At 45.6% G+C, this 19923-nt stretch overlaps 1 protein-coding gene and 1 long non-coding RNA gene across 3 annotated transcripts in view; one reads left to right on the top strand and one right to left on the bottom strand.

Moving 5' to 3' along the window:
* The window catches only part of LOC114015401 (uncharacterized), a 75662-nt gene extending 71046 nt beyond the window's left edge, over positions 1 to 4616 (bottom strand). Inside the window, exons 1-2 of the long non-coding RNA XR_003559307.2 lie at positions 4461 to 4616; positions 3543 to 3673 (exon numbers count right to left, since the gene is read on the bottom strand). This is a non-coding gene — a long non-coding RNA (uncharacterized LOC114015401). The remainder of the gene's footprint in view (positions 1 to 3542; positions 3674 to 4460) is intronic.
* An 889-nt stretch (positions 4617 to 5505) lies between these two features.
* Positions 5506 to 15211, top strand: ADPGK (ADP dependent glucokinase). 2 transcript variants are annotated; one of them, XM_055716849.1, is made up of 7 exons: positions 5506 to 5779; positions 8269 to 8494; positions 9176 to 9238; positions 9504 to 9624; positions 11457 to 11653; positions 12420 to 12518; positions 13490 to 15211. In XM_055716849.1, the coding sequence occupies exons 1-7, from the start codon at positions 5565 to 5567 to the stop codon at positions 14036 to 14038; spliced, it is 1470 nt and encodes a 489-aa protein (XP_055572824.1). In that variant the 5' UTR covers positions 5506 to 5564; the 3' UTR covers positions 14039 to 15211. The 2 variants fall into 2 exon arrangements, with proteins under 2 accessions (XP_055572824.1, XP_055572822.1); XM_055716847.1 differs by having other exon boundaries at positions 13487 to 15211.
* The last annotated feature ends 4712 nt before the right edge of the window (positions 15212 to 19923 follow it).

The following is a 19923-nucleotide window of genomic DNA, read 5'->3' as shown; positions in this document are numbered from 1 at the left end:
CTGATGGGGTTGTACTATGCCAGTTTGTTAGTTTGAGGTATATGATGAGGTAGTGATGACGTTTTAGCAACACCCTTTGTATCACAGTAGTGAGGTCAGATTTGAAAGACACCAAACATTTCAAGGCACATTGACTACCAATGACACCGGCACTGCTGTTAATGCTGAAATTATGTTAATAGAAACTGTAACCTATATCATACAGAATCCAAAGTATCCATTATGAGATACAATCCACATAACACTTACCAATGAGTATGCAAATTGGATGAATTTAGGGGACTAAAGAGAATTTCGAGAATTATTCTTTAGTCCCCTAAATCCATCCAATTTGCATACTCATTGGTAAGTTCCTTAAAAAAAAGAACTTTTCAGAGTTCCTTTCCAAAGATAAGATTGGGCATCTGTCATTCATTTTCTATCTTGCCAAAGAAGTTGAGAATACAGGAAAGCACTTAAAGGATTGCTCTGGCCATATGCACTGCCTGTATAAGATATATACCCGTCCTTTCTTCTGGACAGTATACAATGCCACCTGTAATACATCTAATAACTCTCAGGTGACTGTCTACAGGGCCAAACTTGACAGAGAAACGCGTTTAGCTGGCCTGTTCTCCAGCTCACAGCACCTGAAAGTGTTGCAGTTGGTGCAGCTGTACTTGGAGTCTCACAGGGGCTAGAATGGAAATGCAGTCAAGACATCTTCATACCAGTTTTCTCCCTTACTGATGATACTTTCCTAATCTTTCTTCTTCCCCCAACATTTTTAGTTCTTGCACCTCTGTTGATTTGAACCAAAACCAAAGTGATTGTTCCTGAGCTCAAGCAGTCACTGCCACGAACTCTAATTGCTGAGGGAGTTCACCAGCACACAAGGTGGTTAACGCTTGCTCCAGTTCCTGTGTATTCTGCTGGAAGCCAGGCTGAGCAACACAGGGTGTGAGCAATCAGCACTGCAAAATCCAGCAATTTGGCTCAAATTGGAAGAAATGCATAATTTTGGATCTGGATGTTCCCAGCTCCAGCACTGGTGTCTCAGCCAAGATGGAAGCCATTCCACGCCCCGCTACCGAGTTCTCAAAAAAATGGAAGATGGTAAGGCCTACGAGCAAGGCAGATTTATAATCATGAGACAGGGCGGGATGGAAAAGAGGATCTCTGCACAGAAGCACTCACTTCTGCAACAGCAAATCTCTCTAATGTGGTGGTTCGGATTCTGCAGAATATCCAAACAACTGGCATCTGACAGCTTCATACTAGGCATTTCTTCCAAACTCTAATTCTGGGTACAGACTATGCTGATACTAATTAAGTAATTTAAACTGGAACTTGCATCTTTCCAGTGAGATTCTACTTTTGAAGCACCACACTACCAAGGAGTGTTTTGCAACTGCCAAGACATGAAAGCCTGTTTGTTATTAACACATCACTATATAATTAGGGGACTTAGCAGGGGGCTGGGTATTCACATGTTCTTTTTCCTCTGTTGCTGACAGTGCTAGATGAAAGTCTCTACGTATCCCGTTAGGTGACAAGTGAAAATGAGTTCTATGGCCAAAACTAAGCAATTTGGCACAATTTAGTTGAGAGCTGGCATTTTCTGCTCAAGAAGGGCCCAGAACTGGAACAGCATGAGGTGTTACAGATCAAGACTGAGATGCGCTGGCCAAGCTGCGCAGGTGTCTTATGGAGCCGAGCTGCAGTGGGTGCTGAAGTCCAGGACTGAGATATGTTGGCAGAGCTCGGATGGGGAATGTTGCCCAGATTCTGAGAACAACACAGAGACCGTATTTTAATTAGAGCTCCTCTGCTCATCTGCATGGCTCAGCACAAACTCTCATCTTCTGAATTTTCCAAGCCTTTATGCAAAAAGCCTACCTTTCACTTTTTCCTACTCCTCCCCCAATGAGGACACACCAGTAGTGACCACTCATGCCCATGTATTCCGCTGTTGGCTCTCATTAGATGTCACGGGTCAAGCAGCAGAAAGGTATGCACTAATTTCATACTGTCCATATATGGACTGATATATGGATCCCACTGTAAAGAGTTTCCAACAGGTCAAACAAGGCCTGTAATCAAAGACAGGAGGCTGTGGGATTTCAGGAAGAAGTCTGATAGCAGAGAAGGCATGATGACACACAGGTGACTGAGCTGGACACCCAAAACCTGAATAACTGACTGCATGAAGCCTGGGGAACACAGAGAGAAGCAGCAATACAATGGAAGTGTTGGATAGGCCAGGAGGTAACAGGACTGCAAGCATCTGCAAGGCAAATCCTGCCTGGAGTACTGCCTAATGTTTATTAGCTATAGCTAAAGATTCGATCCCAGGCATCACAGATACGCATGACCGATCCCAGCAACAATACAGGAATTCATAGTTTGCAAAAAACTCCTCCTCTTTCCGCATTGTGTACGGGCCTACAGCTTAAGCTGGCCAAAGTAGGTCACAGGGAATGAGTTCATTTGAATATGTAAATTCAACCTAACAAGGAGTAAAGACAACTGCTTCAAGCTTGTGAGTTCAGACTCAGAAAAATGGGTTTTCATAGCTCTTCTGGGAACTGGAAGCTTAGCTTTGGCTTTCACCCCTCCCTGCTGTTTCCTCCCCTTGCCCATCTTCATCACCTTTCCTCTTGCCTCTGACCTAATAAGCATGTAGCAACACCCCCCCCCCCCACCCCCCCATTTCTAGGAACCGAGCCCATGGTCAGAAAAGCGTACTCAGTAAGGTCATTAAAAAGCTCACACAGAAAGGTTTGTCAGCTCTGAGTGGTCACTGAGAGCATGTGCCACGTGTGCAACTCTCCATAGCTAATTTTCAAACAAGCAAGAAAACGCATCTTTCGTCTGTCTCCTGCAAAGTCTTTTTTCCCCCCTTTTTTCTTTTTTTCTTTGCTAAAGGGAACAAGTTCTGTTTCAAATAACTGGACTGATTAAAACCACTGTCCCTCTACCACCACCCCCAGTCACAAGCAGCTCATACCATGAAACAGTGTCAAGAAAAGGATTTCTTATGCAAAGGACTTCACATAACCAGGGAGAAGAAACAAAGGAAAAATGTTAACATTTTTATTTAACTCTTTTCTAAACCCATTAACTCTTACCTTTCTCTTCCTATGCTTTTAATGAAAGTATTCCTGTGAAAACTTTTTAAATCAGAGTCATATTTTTGAAATTACACACTGAACCAGAAGTAATCAGCTTGCTATTTCCATAATTAAACAGGTATTTAATTAATACCTTTTACTCAGCCTGAGTCAACTCCTATGAACACAATAGTCCTGCATCCCTCCCCGTTACCTCTAACTTAAATTTATGAGGCTTTGGGTGGCTCAAGGGAAGGAGATAAGAGGCTGAATTTCAGTTTAACCGCTGACAGTTTCACCTCTAAATGGCTTAAAACAAATGTCAGCCAAGAAATTGTTGTTTAGCTCTTTTAACTGAAGAGGTTCTCCAAGAGAACTTATTTTCTTTTTCTAAACCTTTTATTTTTTTGGGGGAGGTACAAAGACCATAAAACAAATCTTTTTGGTTACCTCTGTAGTCTCATTCAAGCCCACTGACAAAACCATTCATGGCAATTGAACACCAGCAGTTTACAGAGGCTAAGCAACGGTGTTTCCTCCTGAGCAGCTTAAATTTTGATGACGTGGAAACTGTACCTGTTCTGGGAGTAAAAAAAAGACAACTTTAGTCTTCAGGGCAACAACACAGAACACTGCATTAGCATCAGATGAAAAACTAATCACCCCAAAATGGAATCGCAGCTTAATTCCCCAAAGTGTTGCTGGATTAGATAGGTTACCTGATTGCAGCCTAACCCTCTGATGACACAGTACTAATAATGGGGTCCTCAAGCTGTGACAACCCTATGGGTTGTGGCTGCCTTATGGGCACGTCTAATTATGATGTTCTGTGACAAGGCTATAAATACACATGCTCCCACAGGTGAAGACCTGATTGTAGTGAGCAGCAAGGGGTTCTGGCAGGTATTTGCTCTGTCCTCACACAGCGTAGCACTGCCTGCTCAAGCTGGAGGGCTGTTTATAACTGTGAGAGCCTCACAGGCCTATACTCTGGGGAGTGTGAGAGTACAGAAGCAAGCAAGATTTCATTTCACATATAGATCAAACGTTAGCAGGAAAAGTGCCAAAGGGAAAAAAGAGTAAATTTGTTCAAATGAAAAAGCCTACTGACAAAACCCAAAGACCACCTGAGCAAAGGCAAAAGGGGATTACATATTAACACACCAAGTCTGGTGGGCTGAACATAGGCCTGAGAGGAGATGAAGATAATCACTCGTTTACAGGGCCTTAAGCAGGTAGTTATTTGAGGAGAAAGAACTCTGAAGGCTTTCTTAAAGAAAAGGGAAGGTGGCTAGGCTAGTTTGTTTTCAGGATTCAGTTCTTAAAGATCATTACATTATCATAACGCCTTAGGCTCATAAAACCAACCTGTGTCCCTGCACACCATCCGCTGCCAAGTGAAGAGGCTTTTTCTTGCTCTCTCCTTCAATCCCGAGAGGGAACCTGATGGGCAGCCAAATGACCCCTGAGGGCCAGTCGTGAATTCATGCTGTAGATGAGCTGTTGACTGAAAACCAATCCCTGCATCCTAACAAGAAAAAGAATAAACAACAAAATGCCTTCTGCTGTCCCATCTCCTTTACGGTTTGTTTTGTCAGTCAAAGGAGATGACAACCACTCACAACACAGAACTGAATAGGAAAATTATCAGCTGCCTCAGCCAACGCACCATGGCACACAGTTGTCAAACTCCTGCAAATTTTGTCACAAGTCTCAGAGCTAAAGTTTCTATGATTTCTAAGGACGCCCAGAAAAGCTCTCTTTCATTAAAAAGGAAAACCTCCCTTTTATCTTGCTACACCACCTCTCTGATGGGATGAAACAGACAACAAAGGGTGCTCTCTCCCACTGCTCCCAGCATAGCTACCTCAGGAGCACGGGCAAGAGATCTGACAGAGTTAACTCACCCCCACAGAACCGAGACCAGAAGCTGCACTACGGAGGAAGAAAGAATATGTGCTAGGGCCAGAGATTAGCTTCAGGTCGGTGACTGGTGTGCCGGACACCGGCTGTTTGGACAGAGGCCACCGGTGTGCCACAGGGCAGTGCCGGCGGACAGCGCATGGAGTGTAACGCACAGGCCCGAAGGCGGGGGGGGGAGGGAAGGGGCGCCGTGCGGCAGGTCCGGGGGGGCAGGCTGAAGGGGCAGCGGTGCAGAGACCCACACGATGCCCACAGGCTTCACCTCAGGCCGGCAGCAGGTCCCTGGCAGGCCCAGGCTGCCCGGCGCTCAGGCCCGGCCTGCCCCCAGCAGGCCCGTGAGGGCAGCGCTCCCGCCACCACCCGCCCTCGCGGCCGCCGCCATCTCCCCTCACGACCGCGCAGGCCGGCCGCGGGCTAGGGAGGCCGCTTGCCGGTGGCGGCGGGGGCGGAGCGCTGCGGGGGCGGCCCCGCCGATCGCGCCCCTCCTCAGACGTGGCGGGGGAGGAGGGGCCGGCCCGGCGCGGAGCCGAGCGGAGCGGCCGCGCTGCGATGTGGCAGAGGTCGGTGTGTGTGGGCCTACTGGCCCTGGCGCTGGGCTACCTGTGCCTCCTGGGCCCCGAGCTGCCCCCCTCAGCGCTGCGGCACCTCTCCGCCTCGCTGCTGGGGGGGCTGCGCCGCGCCCGCTCCCTGGAGGGCCGCATGGTGGCGGCCTGGCAGGCGGCTATCGTCCGCCCGGCGCGCGGCTGGGCGCGCGTCGCCGTCGGGTAGGTGCGGGCAGCGCGCGGAGGGGCGGGGCGGGGGAGGGCGGCCTCGTCTCTGTGTGTGCGTGTGCGTGTGCGCGCGCGCGCGTGCGTCTGTCTGTGTGTCTGTGTCTGTCTGTGTGTCTGCCTGTGTCTGTCTGTCTGTCTGTCTGTCTGTGCGCGCCCGCCCGCCCCACGCGGCGCACCCTTCCCGCGCTCCCGCCCCGCGCCTGAGGCGGCCTCCGCGCCCCGGGGCCGTGCCGGTGCCTCTCGCGGGCCCGCGCTGCCGCTCCCGCCCAGCTCCGCGGGGGGGGGCGGGGCTGCGGGCCCCGCCGGCCTGTGCAGCGCTATGGCGCGGAGCGTGGCGGGCGGGGGCGGGCACGGGGCAGAGGCGGCCCTCTGCCGTGCGCGCAGGGAGCCCGGCCCCTTTCGCCGTCAGACGGGCGGGAGTGCAGGGCACAGTCCGGGAGCATCGCCTTGATCTTAAACGCTGGGTGTAGGCCTGGCGTTACCCTTGCCGTTACGTATAGCGCCTGACTCGCTCGGTTCAGGACAGGCCGCGGCGGGACAGCCCGGCCGAGCGGAGCGGAGCGCGGGATACCCTGGTCGAGCGGCGGACTCGGCCTTCGGGCGCGGGAAGGGCCTGCCCCGCCGCGGTGGCTGTGGGGGCACCTGGGGCTGGCGCCGGCCTTGCTCTGGTGCTGCGGTCAGTGCAGACCTTCTGCCGTGAGGAGGTGGCAAAACAGGCTTCCCGGTGCCTCGCAGCCCCTCTTGGCAGAGCATCGCTGGGAAAGAGCCGGGTGCCCTCGGTGTGTTCTTCGCTTGCTTCTTCAGTTTAAAGCAGCCGGATTCCTACACGATACATACATGCACCGCAAACACGTGGGGCCTCGAAGTTCAGCCGCAGCCGCAGTTAGTTAGCAGCATATCCCTGCTGTTAGGGGAGTTTATTAGAAGCATGAAGTGTGTTAGCAGAGGAATGGCAGGGAGGGAGAAGGCAGTTGGAAGATGATTAGAGGTGTCTCACTTCAAAGACCTGCAGCTTGGTTTATGTCCCGTCACATCTTTAATGATTCATTAAAATATAAAATCACTGACCTTTTGCTGCAGTGAGTTGAGGGCTACAGTGCTGCTTGGGCTTATTATTTCTTTGGTTTTCTTTGCTGTGCGAGGGGATTGTTCTCTCGGTTTATGGGATGATGCGTGATGCAGGGGATTTCTGAGCAGGTTACCTCATGTACTGAAAAGCCTCAGGGTTTTTAATGTCCTTTATTTCGTGTGATGCAGCTTTCATTTGTTGTGGCCCAAATCATGCAGGAAAGGTCGCTGACAAGGAGGACCGCTAAATGGCTGTGCGTTTCACGCTGACATGTAAGCAGCCATTGGCATGCAGGTAGACCCAGAGTAAGTTAGAGACCGTGCAAAAGTTTTGTGGATCTTTGGATCCCTGTCAGGGAAGCGTGAGGCAGAGGAACAGAAATTGCACTTGGCAGCAGTTCCGGAATATGCTTTAGTGTTTGCTGATAACATCTCAGTAAATATTTGGTATGTATTGCTCTCTGTCTGAAACCAAGGACTAGAAACAAGGGCAAGTGTTCATAAACTTTCTTCCTGGGGGCCTGGTCCCAGCCCAGAAAGTTTCCTGCTCTCTATCTAGTCTGAATTAGACTAGATAGATTGTTTAAATTGATGCAGCTCGTAAGAAATGGGGACTAGAAGATTTGGACTGCAGGTTAGACTTTATGTAAAGTCTTGATCTGCTGAAATGGCTCTTAACACTTCCTAACTATTGCAGGACTTTTCTCCTGTTCCCACTATTTGAGAGAAGGTGGTGTGCTATTTCTGGAAATTTGGGGTGATCCTTTTGAAACTGCAGTTTTCAAATATTTCAATGGACAAATTGCTCTCTTGACTTCTTATCAACAGAACCAGCCCATGTGTGGGGTGTTTGTGCACGTGGTTTTCGTTATTGTTAGGAGTAGTTGGAAGTCAAGAGGCTGATCTAGTAGACTTAAATACTTTCAGTTTTTCAGTTTTGCTTTTAACCATTCTGAGTTGCAGGTACATTTCAAACCCAAAATACATATTTTTATAAAAGCTTCTTATTTTAAGAATTAAAAATTAAGAATGCTATTCTTATTGTAACTTTTTTTTTTTTTTTTGAGCAAGCCTAACGCAGCAAATGATGTACAACATGTACTGCAACATACATAACAACCTTTGGACCACACAGCTTACTCTTTCTTGTTTTAATTCAGCAGAACATTAGAAAACCTTCTCTCCTCTGCAGTGCTGGAACACAATAAAAGCATGTCAGAAGGAGAACACTTCAATAGAGAATTTCAGGAAATTCATATGCCTTTGTGGTTTTTTTCATTTGGTTGTTTTCCCCCTTAGCAAGAGGGCTTGCAAACAGCAAACATCACTGGCTGGGGAGTGATCTCTTTGTAGTCTCACAAGCGCCAGAAGGTACACGCGGTTTTCCCGGTATGTGTTTTCCTTCTCTCTTCCAGCGTCAATGCCTGTGTAGACGTGGTTCTGTCTGGTGTGAAGCTGTTAGAGGCGCTCGGTCTTGAACCTGGGGATGGAAAAAATCATGCCGTCCTGAACTCCAGACAGGACCTGAAAGAAGCATTTGCTTACTTCATGGAAAAAGGGGCAGCTGCCGAGCGCTTCTTCAGCAACACAGAGTCTTTCCATCACATTGCACGGACAGCCTCTGAGTACCCAGGTGCACAGGTATGGCTTCCACCTAATAAAAGCTTTGAGAAGCATGTTTCTTGTTTTCTGCGTCACCGGTGACTTTCATTCTCTCTCTGGTGAGAGGGCAAATTATTTAGGAAAGAAACTCATGGTATAGTTTGAGAGTGTTAATGACTTTCATAGAATCGTAGAACCATAGAATGGTTTTGGTTGGAAGGGACCTTAAAGATCATCTAGTTCCACCCCCTGCCTCTTCCTAGGCTGCAGGTGCACATTGCTGGGCCATGTTGACTTTCTTCACCAGCACCCCCAAACCCTTTTCCTCAGGGCTGCTCCCAATCCATTCTCTGCCCACCCTGTATCCGTGTTTGGGATTGTCCCGACCCACGTGCAGGACCTTGCACGTGGCCTTGTTGAGCCTCACGAGGTTCACACGGGCCCACCTCTTATGTTGTGAATAAATCTATTTTTATAGGGCTGTTACCTGAAGGCAAATATTTAGATTAGAAAAAGTCAGAGAACACTCAACATGTTGAAATCTCCCACAGAATTGTAAAATTGATTTGCTTTCAGCCCAAATAAGCTTTATTAATTTTCATAATGCTAGACCCTTTTCTAAATAGAAAAGTGAAATTCTTCAGCCTATACTGAGGACTAAGCATGTGTAAAGCTATCAGAGCAAGGGAATGCCCATACCTGCCTCTGTTTGTTTTACAGCTTTACGTAGGAGGAAATGCTGCTCTCATCGGTCAGAAGCTTGCAACAAATCCAGATCTGAAGGTAATACATTCAAAAATTTCGTGCTATTCACTTGTCTTTAATGAGGCTCACATTACTCCCCTGTAGATTTTGGGGATCTTGCAGTTATTTCTTAGGTAGTGGTGGACCATATGGCTGGGCTTGCAAGTTTGAAAGCATAGGTGTGGGTTTTTTTAATTGAATTATTATTTTTTTTAAATCAGTTGTCTAAGTGATGCTTAAATGCACTGAAATGGCGGCAAGGGATGTGGCAGGGAAACCTTGATTGGTTTTTCTTGTTTTTTAGATCCTCCTTTGTGGCCCAGTTGGTCCTAAACTCCATGAACTACTTGATGACAATGTGATTGTACCACCTGAATCCATGCAGGAAAGAGATGAATTCCATCTTATCTTGGAGTATCAAGCAGGTACCTTGCCAAAGGTTGAATGTTAGATGGGAACCCCAAACATCACTAAGATATTCCTGGCTGTAAAGTTGTGTTTTGAATCTTAATTCCAGAAGGACTGTGTAAATTACCAGTATTGTCAGCTGTCGCTGCAATAATCTGGTAATTCCCTGTGCTTCAGGGAGCTGCGGTAAGGGAACAGACATTTAAAAGTATTCTGAAACCTCTTCCCCTTGTAGTACAGTTACTGTAGATACTGCCTCATGCTGCTGCCTTGACATCCCATTGGTTCTGTATTCCTGTATTGCTATCACCTGTAGAAACCCAATGGACTTCTCATTTTGTTGCAACGCCTAAGCAGACCTGATGGGTGTAATTCTAAAGCTGTATGAACATTAAAATAGTCCAGTAATGTTCTCTGAAAACAGAAAGGTACCATTTAACCGAAGGCAGATGAAATTTAGGGTAACCCTAATGTAGTGGCTAAAACAAATCTGCATGTGTTTTCTTGCTGTTCTCAGCCCGAGTCATTTCACTGGTCCTGTCTCAAAATACAGCATCAGAAAGAGTTGCATTGGTGTGACAGGAGAGGGAGTATTTGGCAAGGAGGGAAGGCAATAATCACCTTAATTAAACTTCTTCAGCAAAACTAATGTGGAGCAGCACCCAAAGCATCCACTCTGATGGGCTCCTGGCTGAAACGAGGCTACTATAACTGACAAGTACTGTAACACTTGTAATAGCCAGTGGAAATTGTTCCTTGATCTTGAGTCCTCTTGCTTCTGGAAGCATCCTGATTAGAGGATACATTAGTATATGATGTCTCCTTTTCTCAGAATATATGTTCTCAGGTGAGAACTGCCCTCCTGATGCGACTCTGGGGATCTTTGTCCTAGACAGAACTTTGTCAGGAGACCTTTCTAAAGAGAAGGCAGCACTGATGGCTGTTGTTGCTGTTGTAGTGGCTTTTCCACAAATGCTGGTGATACTCTCCATAGTGTAACCAGTATACATTCTGGGAGAGACAAGTGAAGTATGCAGGCTGGTTCCAAGGTGGAGATTCTGCCTGTAATAGCCTCTCAAGAGCTTTCTGTTCAAGCTGCCCTTTATTTATTCCCTTACATTTCTTTCTGTCCAGTTATCGTAACTGGCATAAGGAACTGCCTGCTGCCTGAACAACGATGCCCGGACAGATGGGGAGAGCTGGCGGAGGGCTGGACAGTTGGACTGTGGCCTTTGTCATTTGTATCCTCTCTAGGCTGGCTGTCGTTACCCTGTTTTCTCATGGCTCAGTATCCCAGAGATGGAGCCTGTTTAATTTGTGATCCTACCCAGGAATAAAACAGTTTACACATACAGCACTGATGCACCTCTGTGCTGCAGATCATTTCTGTGAGCTGCGCAGTCAGGAACAGTAAAAGCCATGAGAGTTTTCAGGGTGTACCTTCAATTATAACGGGTGGTGGTTGCCAGAAGGGCAAGGTCTCCCCGCTCTTGGCATGTCCTGCACACTCCAAATGTTTAGCTTGAGCTGGCTGTGACACTCACCTAATTGCATGCTAAACTAACGTAACCGATTAAAACATCGCAAAGCTTGCAAAACCAACCAAACAGGTATTGAATTTTCCTTCTGATCAGACAAGTGTCTAAATGAGGCCCAGGGAGTGAATGAAGAGAATGAATGAGAAAAACAACAAGATTTCTCATATGGCTGGCAGTAGCTGTTAATTGAGCATAGCCACATTGTGAAATCGTGCCTTTGGATTCCAGCAGGATATCCCCAAACAAACTCCAGATACGTGGTTTGCTTTGCTTCTCTTCTGAGTTAACTCCTTCTCTTTGTTTCACCCCAGGTGAAGAGTGGGGACAAGTGAGAGCACCCAATGCCAATCGCTTCATCTTCTCCCATGACCTGTCAAATGGCGCCTTAAATATGCTGGAAGTGTTTGTGTCCAGCTTGGATGAATTTCAGCCAGATCTTGTTGTGCTTTCAGGACTTCACATGATGGAAGGGCAGAGCAAGGAGATGCGACAGAGACGACTTATGGAGGTAAGATACTTGAATACCAGTGTCTCCTTAATTTCCATTCCAACTTCATGGATGGAATGCTTCATGGGAAAGTATTGCGTGCTGAAAGAAGAACGTGAACTGTAGGAATAGCAAAAGTCTAAACCTCTAACACTGATGTTTCTTAGATTCGGTGGGTTGTCTAGGGGAAAAAAGGTAAGGTCTCGTTCTCTGGCTGGTGTGCATTGACACAGTTACTGGACCTTACCTAGTGGCTGAATTGCACTTTTTTTATCCCAGATACTAAGATGATTGAGGTTATAATCAAGACTTGCATTCTTTAAGCAGCATTTTTGTTAGATAATCCAAGAGCCAGCTTTCTCATCTGAGCCCAAAGGAGTTAGACCCAGTTCTCTTTGTATTTACAGATTGTTGCCTGTCTTGCAGCTGGGTGCCTTTCCTGATGCGATACACTAGGGCTTTTTTTCTTTTTTTCTTTTTTTTTTCTTTTTCTCTGTTCTAGGATCAGCTGTTCCACAGCTGCCTCAAATTTGTGAGGTTTCCGAATTAGTCCATTAGCAAAGTGCCAGCCTGGGTGCAGATTAGGGTTAGATACATTGTCCTGCTCGGGCATCCTGAAAACTAGAAGTGGTTTTTATTTCTTCCCCTTAGCAGATATCTCATTTGGAATTGTGTTTAAATCCATACACAGGAAGATTAAAATATGCATATCTCGGAGTCAAAATCCCTTTGTTTTTTCTGTTTCTTAATGAATATCTGGGTGTTTTATTTTCCTGTGCCCCTGTAGGCTGTGGCCTCCATCTCCGACATCCCTACTGACATTCCCATACACCTGGAGTTGGCCAGTATGACTGATCAAGATTTTATGAGCAACATTATGCATCAGGTAACAAAAATGAAAGGACATGCTCTTTTTATCAGTTTTCTTCAGTATCACAATGCACAGACTTGTATATGAATATAGAAATGAAAATTTTAAATTGGGGCTTTCCATTTGAAGATAAGTGGAGAACAAGGGCTTAATGTCTGCTGTTGCATTCTGAATGCTTCCGTTTCCTCTGCTGAGCTTACGAGAGTATCCCCCCTGTGCAGCAAAGGAGAACAGTAACGACTTGTGGCTTAGCAGAGGACAGATTTGTTTTCCTTAGCTCAGAGGGAGTTCTCCTTGTAGAAAGGTCTCTTTGGGAGGTTTAGGAGGTATCTTACAGTGCCCTTGGCCAATCATCAAATCATTTTCAGCAAGGAGTAAGGATTTTTTGCAGATCTGAGTTTGTTCAGGAACTATATGCAGTGAAAATGCCATGCAACATAGCAGGGCTCTGTTATAAAGATTTTTTTTGCAGCCATGGGAGGAAGGTGATCCAGGAGAATACTCAGAACTCCACAGATACAAGTAACTTTGGCTGGTTTAGATTTAGCAGGCTTGCGGATTTCTAGAAAAAACAGGATTTGAATTTGAGCTGAGTTTATACTTTAAAAAAGACCTTGATTTCTTTGTGGAATTTCTTTCCTGCAGATTCTGATGGTACCTTGTTTAGCTTGACACAGCTCTGATCTCAGTGTTATGAGTGCTTCATGTGGATTGGATGTTTTGTTACTCTTTACTGTCAAGTGCGTGTCTAGAAATTTTACAAAATGAGCATGCACCCTTGGTGTGAAGTGTTTTCTTGGCTAAGTAATTCTTGAAGACTTGCAGAATGAGGAAGCTCATGCAGTGACTTTGGCCTGCATCTCTCCAGGAAACAGGATTCTCCCTTCTGCTGACCACACTGGCGACAAAGCCAGTAACATGGTAGAATGAGGAAGGGTGAAGTCTGATCCTCTCTCTGAAGGAAAAACGGTTGTTTCTGTTAGCAGGTCTTTCCCCTGGTGAACTCCATTGGGCTGAACGAACAGGAGCTGCTGTTCCTCACACAGTCTGCCTCTGGTCCCCACGCCTCCCTCGCTTCCTGGAGTGGAGTTCCCGATGTGGGTGTAGTCAGCGACATCCTCTTCTGGATCCTGAAGGAGCACGGGAAGACCGCAGAGCGGGCCTCTGATCTCACGCGGATCCACTTCCACACCCTGGCTTATCATATCCTTGTCACAGTGGATGGGTACTGGGGCAACCAGGTTGCGGCTGTGGCTGCAGGAGCTAGAGCAGCAGGGACTCAGGCCTGCGCCACTGAAACCATCGATACCAGCAAAGTCTTTCTGAAAGCTCCTTTGGAGTTTGTGACCTCCCAGATAGAGGCACCTTCCAAAATCTCTTTGAATCCAGATGAGCCAGTGGTGCATTGGCACAGAGAAGGCATTTCGTTCCATTTCACTCCCGTTCTGGTGTGTAAAGATCCTGTCCGGACCGTGGGACTCGGGGATGCCATTTCAGCCGAAGGACTGCTATATTCAGAAGTATATCCTCAATAGAAAACTAAGACCCTCCTTTTTCTCCAATCCTGTGTGGTGTCTGAGGAACCATGGGATAGGATTTCAGCCAGTGGTGGTATAGGAACAGAATCAGGGTGTGGTGTGTTTTCTGGATATAACTGAAAAAGAGCCAAAGAATTAATTCCAGGTATACACTGTCAGATACATTCCAGTCACTTGGCAGTGGCTCGAACGCTTCACGTCTAGGTGCAGACATTTTGGTATTTAATGTGAAAACTGGCTTTTCCTTGTCTTAAGCATGCAGGGAGGGAAATTAATATCAAAATCCCTGTTTGGTGTTGGTTTGCCGTTTGTAACTCTAAATGGGTCTTGTCTGTTAGTGCCGGAAAGTGCGACAGCCAGGAAAATTTCCTGCATGTGGATCCCAGGGAGAGCACAGCAGTGCTTGGCCCTGTCTTGCCTCTGATAAACTAAAAATAAAAGGCGCTTGCATTATCTCCTCACAGCACATTGCTATGTGGCAAGAGCAAATCTTCCACTTTTTTGGTGTGATTATGGAATCTTTTACTGATGAAATTACCTCTCTGCCTCAGTGTCCCCAGCATTAGAGGGAGCCAGTCTCAAAATGTGATGCACACTGTACCTACTCCTTAAATGCATAGAGAAAACCCGACTCAAGGCTGCCTAAATTATTTTGGGTATCTGTTGTCTCTATGACTGAAGGTATTCAACTGAGCCCTAGCAGCCTGTGCTTAGTTTCTTGGGAAACTAGAAGTGAAGATAATCAGGGTTTATATTTGGGGAGACAGCTTTATTTCCTCGCCAGGTAAACCACAAAACGTTAACGTATCTGCTGTACACTAAATACCAAGAGTTCCAGCCAGGGGGGCTCGCAGCTGGTGTTCTTTGCTAACAGTGGGTGCTTATATCTGGTATTTTACAGAACAGTTGTTGAGTGCTGGAGACTAATTCTTGTGTTTGTTTATTTGAGAATGGTTGTGCAATTTTCTTCAGTTTCTCTGCCCTCCATTCAGAAGGGTTAATGTGTTAGGGAAGATCCCTCTGGAGGCTCAAAGGCTGAAATAGCATTTTCCAGGTAAGACTGGAGTGAGAAGAGCTTTTTTAGGGTGTGATGTTGGGGTTTTTTTTCTTCGACTCAGTCACTGATAGTTTGCTCTGGACAGCCTTTGAAATTAAAAAAGTAGAACCATGTGTCCTTGTGAAATAGTTTGCTTGTATTTTTTTCCTCTTCGTAGTCAAATGCTATGGATTGCACAGCACCAGCATTTTTTTTGTCTCTTTCCGGCATGTTTTGTCTCTGTCCGCTTCCAAGAATTTCAGGTGTATTTGCGTAGCTATCATACACAGTGGATGAAATGCAGTCGCTGTGTCTATGCAAGCCTGTGCTGTACCAGAATTTGTAGGAGGTTGCTTTAGGTCTGCCTTTGCATCTGAGTGTAGGGGCGGAGAGTTGGTATCACTTAGGGCAGAGTGATTCATTTCAGTAACGCTGTCATGTTGCTGTCAGTGATGTTCTCCTGTTGGAAAATGCCACTGTGAATGCTCCGTAAGGATAAAAATTGACAGCTGTTGTAACTCGTACTGACTTTGCACACAATGCTGTCTGTCAATGTATACTTAACTTCTGCTTTCCCTCTGAGCAAAGTCTTCTGTGTTGTGCCAGAAGAGAAATACAGCCATTGCTATGTTTTCCTACAGCTTTCCCATCCTGATCTTCTGTGGAGTCTCACCATTTTATCTTGGTGCGGGATCTTCTTAAGACTGGAAGTATTTCTATCTAGATTATTTTTTTATTATTATAATTGTTGATAAACTATAGCATGGGACTTCAAGTTCTGCTTTAGTCTTCCTACAGAAAAAATAAATAGAATATTCTTTCAGCTGTCTAAAAGGTCTGAGGCCATTAGCAAGGTTATTTTGCAATCTTTGAGCGTAGCCTTCTGGCACACCACCCCTAGGACCACCAAAGGCCATGCATCCTGCCAGCTGGAGAACTAATCCTTTGCTTACGCTAGGTCCCACTTCCTTGACAGTGGGCCAAGCTGTGTGGATTCTCAAGTTGGAAACAAAACAAAACTAAATACACACAAGCTGTCACTAGCAACAGTCCTGCTGCTGTATTTCACTTCTCTCTTCCAAAAACATTTGCAGGGATGTGAGAGGCTGATTAGACTGACATTGCCTTATGGCCATTTCGGATCACGTAACTGCACCAACAGACCTTGTCCAAGGGTAAGCTATGCTTGTAGTTAACAGGAGTGTTACAGGCCTAAATTACCTTTTTTCTTCCCTTTTTTTTTTTAAACTACTCTGAATAAATAACTGCTGTAAACAAGTATCAAAAAGGAGGTTTGCTTAGAATAATTCATCTGGGCCTAAAAGCTAAAATAATAATTTTATTTTATTATTATGATGATTATTATTACTATTACTATTCCTTCCTTCCTGCTGCTCCTGTTCTTTCCCACCAGGTAATATTTCTTCTTTGGCCTGTTGTTGGTGTGCTGCAAATTCCCGGCACCGTGAGTCACTTCTCAAATGGCAGTAGCTCGTGCTGGTTAGATTGCTGCTCTATCTATGTATCTGCTTTGATCAGGCATATAGAGCTCGCCTGGTCACCAAATTCACTTACCAAGGATAATTCTTAACAAGCGTGACCTGTTAATCAGATATGCTGTTGGTATCCCTGATAAGTTTGGAAACAATCTATATGATAATAAAACTGAATTGAATGGCAGGACCCAGCAGCCTGTTCTTCACTTCATGTTTCACATGCTGTGAACACGACGTGCTTCACTCCTCTCTGCCTTCCTGACTTAATTACAGTAAGGGCTGCAGAGTCTCTTGAAATCCTTCTGGACGTGTAGGCTGTCCCACACCTCTGCACAGCTACAGTAGCGACAGCAAAGAAAAACTGCTTGGTCTTCTAACAGACCGTGCTGAGCAACAGAAATGGAAATAGCTAGGCGGATTTTTTTGGTCTGTATAGAGGAAAAATACTGAAATGTCTATTGCTTGTGGGGTTTGGGGTTTGGTTGGTTTGGAGGTGTTTTTTTTGTAAAATACAAAAGTCCTTGGTAGGTGAGAGATTTCTAAACACATTTATCTAATAGATTATAAAAATCCTGATCTCTCATTACCATGAAGAAACAGAACTAAGTTGCAAAAATACCAAAGCTTCAAAACCAGGCTTGAAATGATCTCTGTGCTCCCCTGATTGTCTCTACAACTTGTGTTTGCTCTCATCTGTTACTCATACCTTGAAATCCACAGTGATGGATGACTCAAACCTCACCTGGCCTCATACCCTGAACAGAAGGGGTTCCACTGGAATTGTTTATTCTGACAGTTTGCTGAAGATGCAATAGATGAGCTCACCATCATGACACTAAGCTAGTGTCTCTCTAGGTGACAGAACTTGTGCACATTGATATTTGTACTTCTGTGTGCCTGTAGCCAGTGGAGCCACGTTGGGTTTAGTTTTCTGTCTTACCCTTGTTCAAAAACGAGCAATGCTTTGTCTCTTTTCTGTGTATGTTGCTTACTGGAGGTCAAGTGGCGGTTTATTTGAGATGCATGAACCACAGGAGGCTGGCAGGCTTTGAAAAGATATGCTGCTTCTCTGCTGTGCCCATGGCAATGTGCGATTGCTACCTGGCTACAGAAGAGCCTACCCCAAATCCAAAATTTTTTTTCCCCCTCTCCAGGGGAGTTTCACAGCATTGCTAAGGAATTACTTGATTTTCCTTTGGTTATCTGCTGTTGTGGCATGTGAGGTGCAGTTAAGTTTCCTCTTTTCTCATTAGTTTCTTTTTACAGAACTGGTGCTGAAATGGTCTGCCATAGCCTTTATGAATTGCCTCTAACAAAGACCTCATCAGCTGCTTTGAGCCATGTTAGATGTTGCTTTAGAGTCCAACTCCACTTCTCAGCTACTGGAATCCAGAGCTTGGATGGCAGCAGAGCACTAGGTCCATCTCCACAACCTCATGGAAAACTGTCAGCAGTGTGTATGTATTTGCTATCAGGTATCTTCTGCTCAAGTTTATTTTAAGACTAGTTAGCCTAAGGAAGGGGTTACTTTTTGTAGCCACCTCTGTAGTACGCCTCCCAATGACAATAACAGAAATAAAACCCCCAGATTTTTAAACTGTGATATCCACTGATGCTAATTGTGGTTGGCTTTTCTTTTTTATTCTGTAATGAGGTACTGAATTATCAAGAATCATGTGCCACAGGGTGACCTTTCCAGCTGTGTCCTGACAAAAAACTTAAAAAGTCAATAATGGGACAGTTTTTGCATGATTGGTACAAGGCAACTAACTCTTTCCAGTTACCCTAAAAGTTTTTTAACCCTCTGTGCTGTTGGGCTCCGTTTTGGAGCTTGCAGCTTAGGTGAGCGCTGATGCTGTTTTCAACGAGTGAGCAACTGAACTGTCTCCATGTTGATCAGCTGTGTTGGTATTTGGCACCGGCTGCTGATACACGTGCTTGGAGCAATCTGTTCTGAAGCAGTGCTGTCACGTACTTCTGTCACACAGTGTGCTGCATTGCTATTTCTGGTGTAAGGAAACTCATGAAGTTTTTGAGTACACTTGGAAGAAAAGTAGAAAAACAGGAAAATACTGTATTTATATTTTTATGGCTTTAGTTGGATTGTTCTTATGTCCTGTATTAAATCAGTATTTGAATGTGAATGTTTGTTTCAAGCCATATTAATAGTGCTTTTCTTTAGTGCAGTTAGGTGTTTGGTAAAAGCATACAGTTAAGTTTTAAACCTGTGACCACACCAAAGTAGTAGTCTTTTCTTTTGTTTTTAAAGTTGGAGTGATAAGGGGCAGAGGAAACCTAGTCGCAACGTGTTCTTCTGCATAGCATATCCCTTGTCCTGCTCTCATCACTTCTCCCTCCTTTCTGCTTCAGCAGTTCTGGGTCTGATTAAACTCATCAGTAAAACTTGATCTTGGAGCCAGAAATGATGGCTCTCCTGTCTATTCAGAGATGTCAGATGAAGTTCTCTTCCACAGCAGGTGGAGAACTTTCTTGCGTAACATCTCAGGTGGATCCTCAGCGCCATCCAGGCTGAATTCTCAGGGAGTTACTGATCCAGACTCTAGTGGGAGGATGTTCTCAGCAAAGGAAACAAATGCAAGTTGGAAATAGCATGCATGGCCATTACCTTCTGTGCCGGAAGCCTGGAAAGATGTCTGTTCCAAACAGCTCGCTGTTGCTTTGAAAACTGAGCCCAATATCAGCCTTTGCTGAGAAGATCTTACAGCAGCTGAAGAATGCAAATGCTGGCAGCTAAGGGGGAATGATCTTATTAAAATACAAGTGGGGGAAATACAAAAAAAAATACACGGAAAGCCTCCCCTGTGAATTTCTCAGGAAAGCTGCTTCTTGGCCAGGGCAGCCTGGGTAAAAGCGGGTTCAAATCTCACCTGTGTTTGTGCCGTTCAGTTTGAGAGTGATAAAGCTTTCCTTATGTCAGAACTGTGTGTGTTATATAAAACAGTCTTGGCAGATGAACTAGTTGTTACAATACGTGCTCTCTTTGCAGTGCGTTTGTGTCAAGCTTATTATCTTAGTAAAGTTTGGTTTTCTTCATTCAGCACTAAGGCTTATCTGTCTCTGTAGAAGACGCTTTGCCAACTGTAACCCACTTCCCAGCAGGGAAATCTAAATTTTTAACCTCTTATGCCAGAACAAGATGTTGAGGAGGACCCGCGGTCCACCTTGCTCAGTGCTGCCTGTCAGTGACCACAGCTGGGTGAACGAGATCACATACAGGAGCAGGGCAAGTGTAGGCCAATACTGCCTGTGTCATAACTCAGCATCTCAGGGACCTCAGAACCAGATTTGTCTGGGTTGCATACATGTTGCTGGATGGATAGCTCATTACT

The sequence above is a fragment of the Falco cherrug genome, chromosome 7 (assembly GCF_023634085.1).
Source record: "Falco cherrug isolate bFalChe1 chromosome 7, bFalChe1.pri, whole genome shotgun sequence".
Lineage (NCBI taxonomy): Eukaryota > Metazoa > Chordata > Aves > Falconiformes > Falconidae > Falco > Falco cherrug.
Note: the sequence above shows the minus strand (reverse complement) of the source record. Positions and strands in the feature narration are given on the sequence as shown.

Coding starts and splice junctions, on each gene's coding strand:
- ADPGK (XM_055716847.1), top strand. CDS start 5,565: ATGTGGCAGAGGTCGGTGTGTGTGGGCCTACTGGCCCTGGCGCTGGGC. Junction 9,239..9,503: donor CAACAAATCCAGATCTGAAG/GTAATACATTCA, acceptor CTTGTTTTTTAG/ATCCTCCTTTGTGGCCCAGT. Junction 12,519..13,486: donor TGAGCAACATTATGCATCAG/GTAACAAAAATG, acceptor TGTTTCTGTTAG/CAGGTCTTTCCCCTGGTGAA.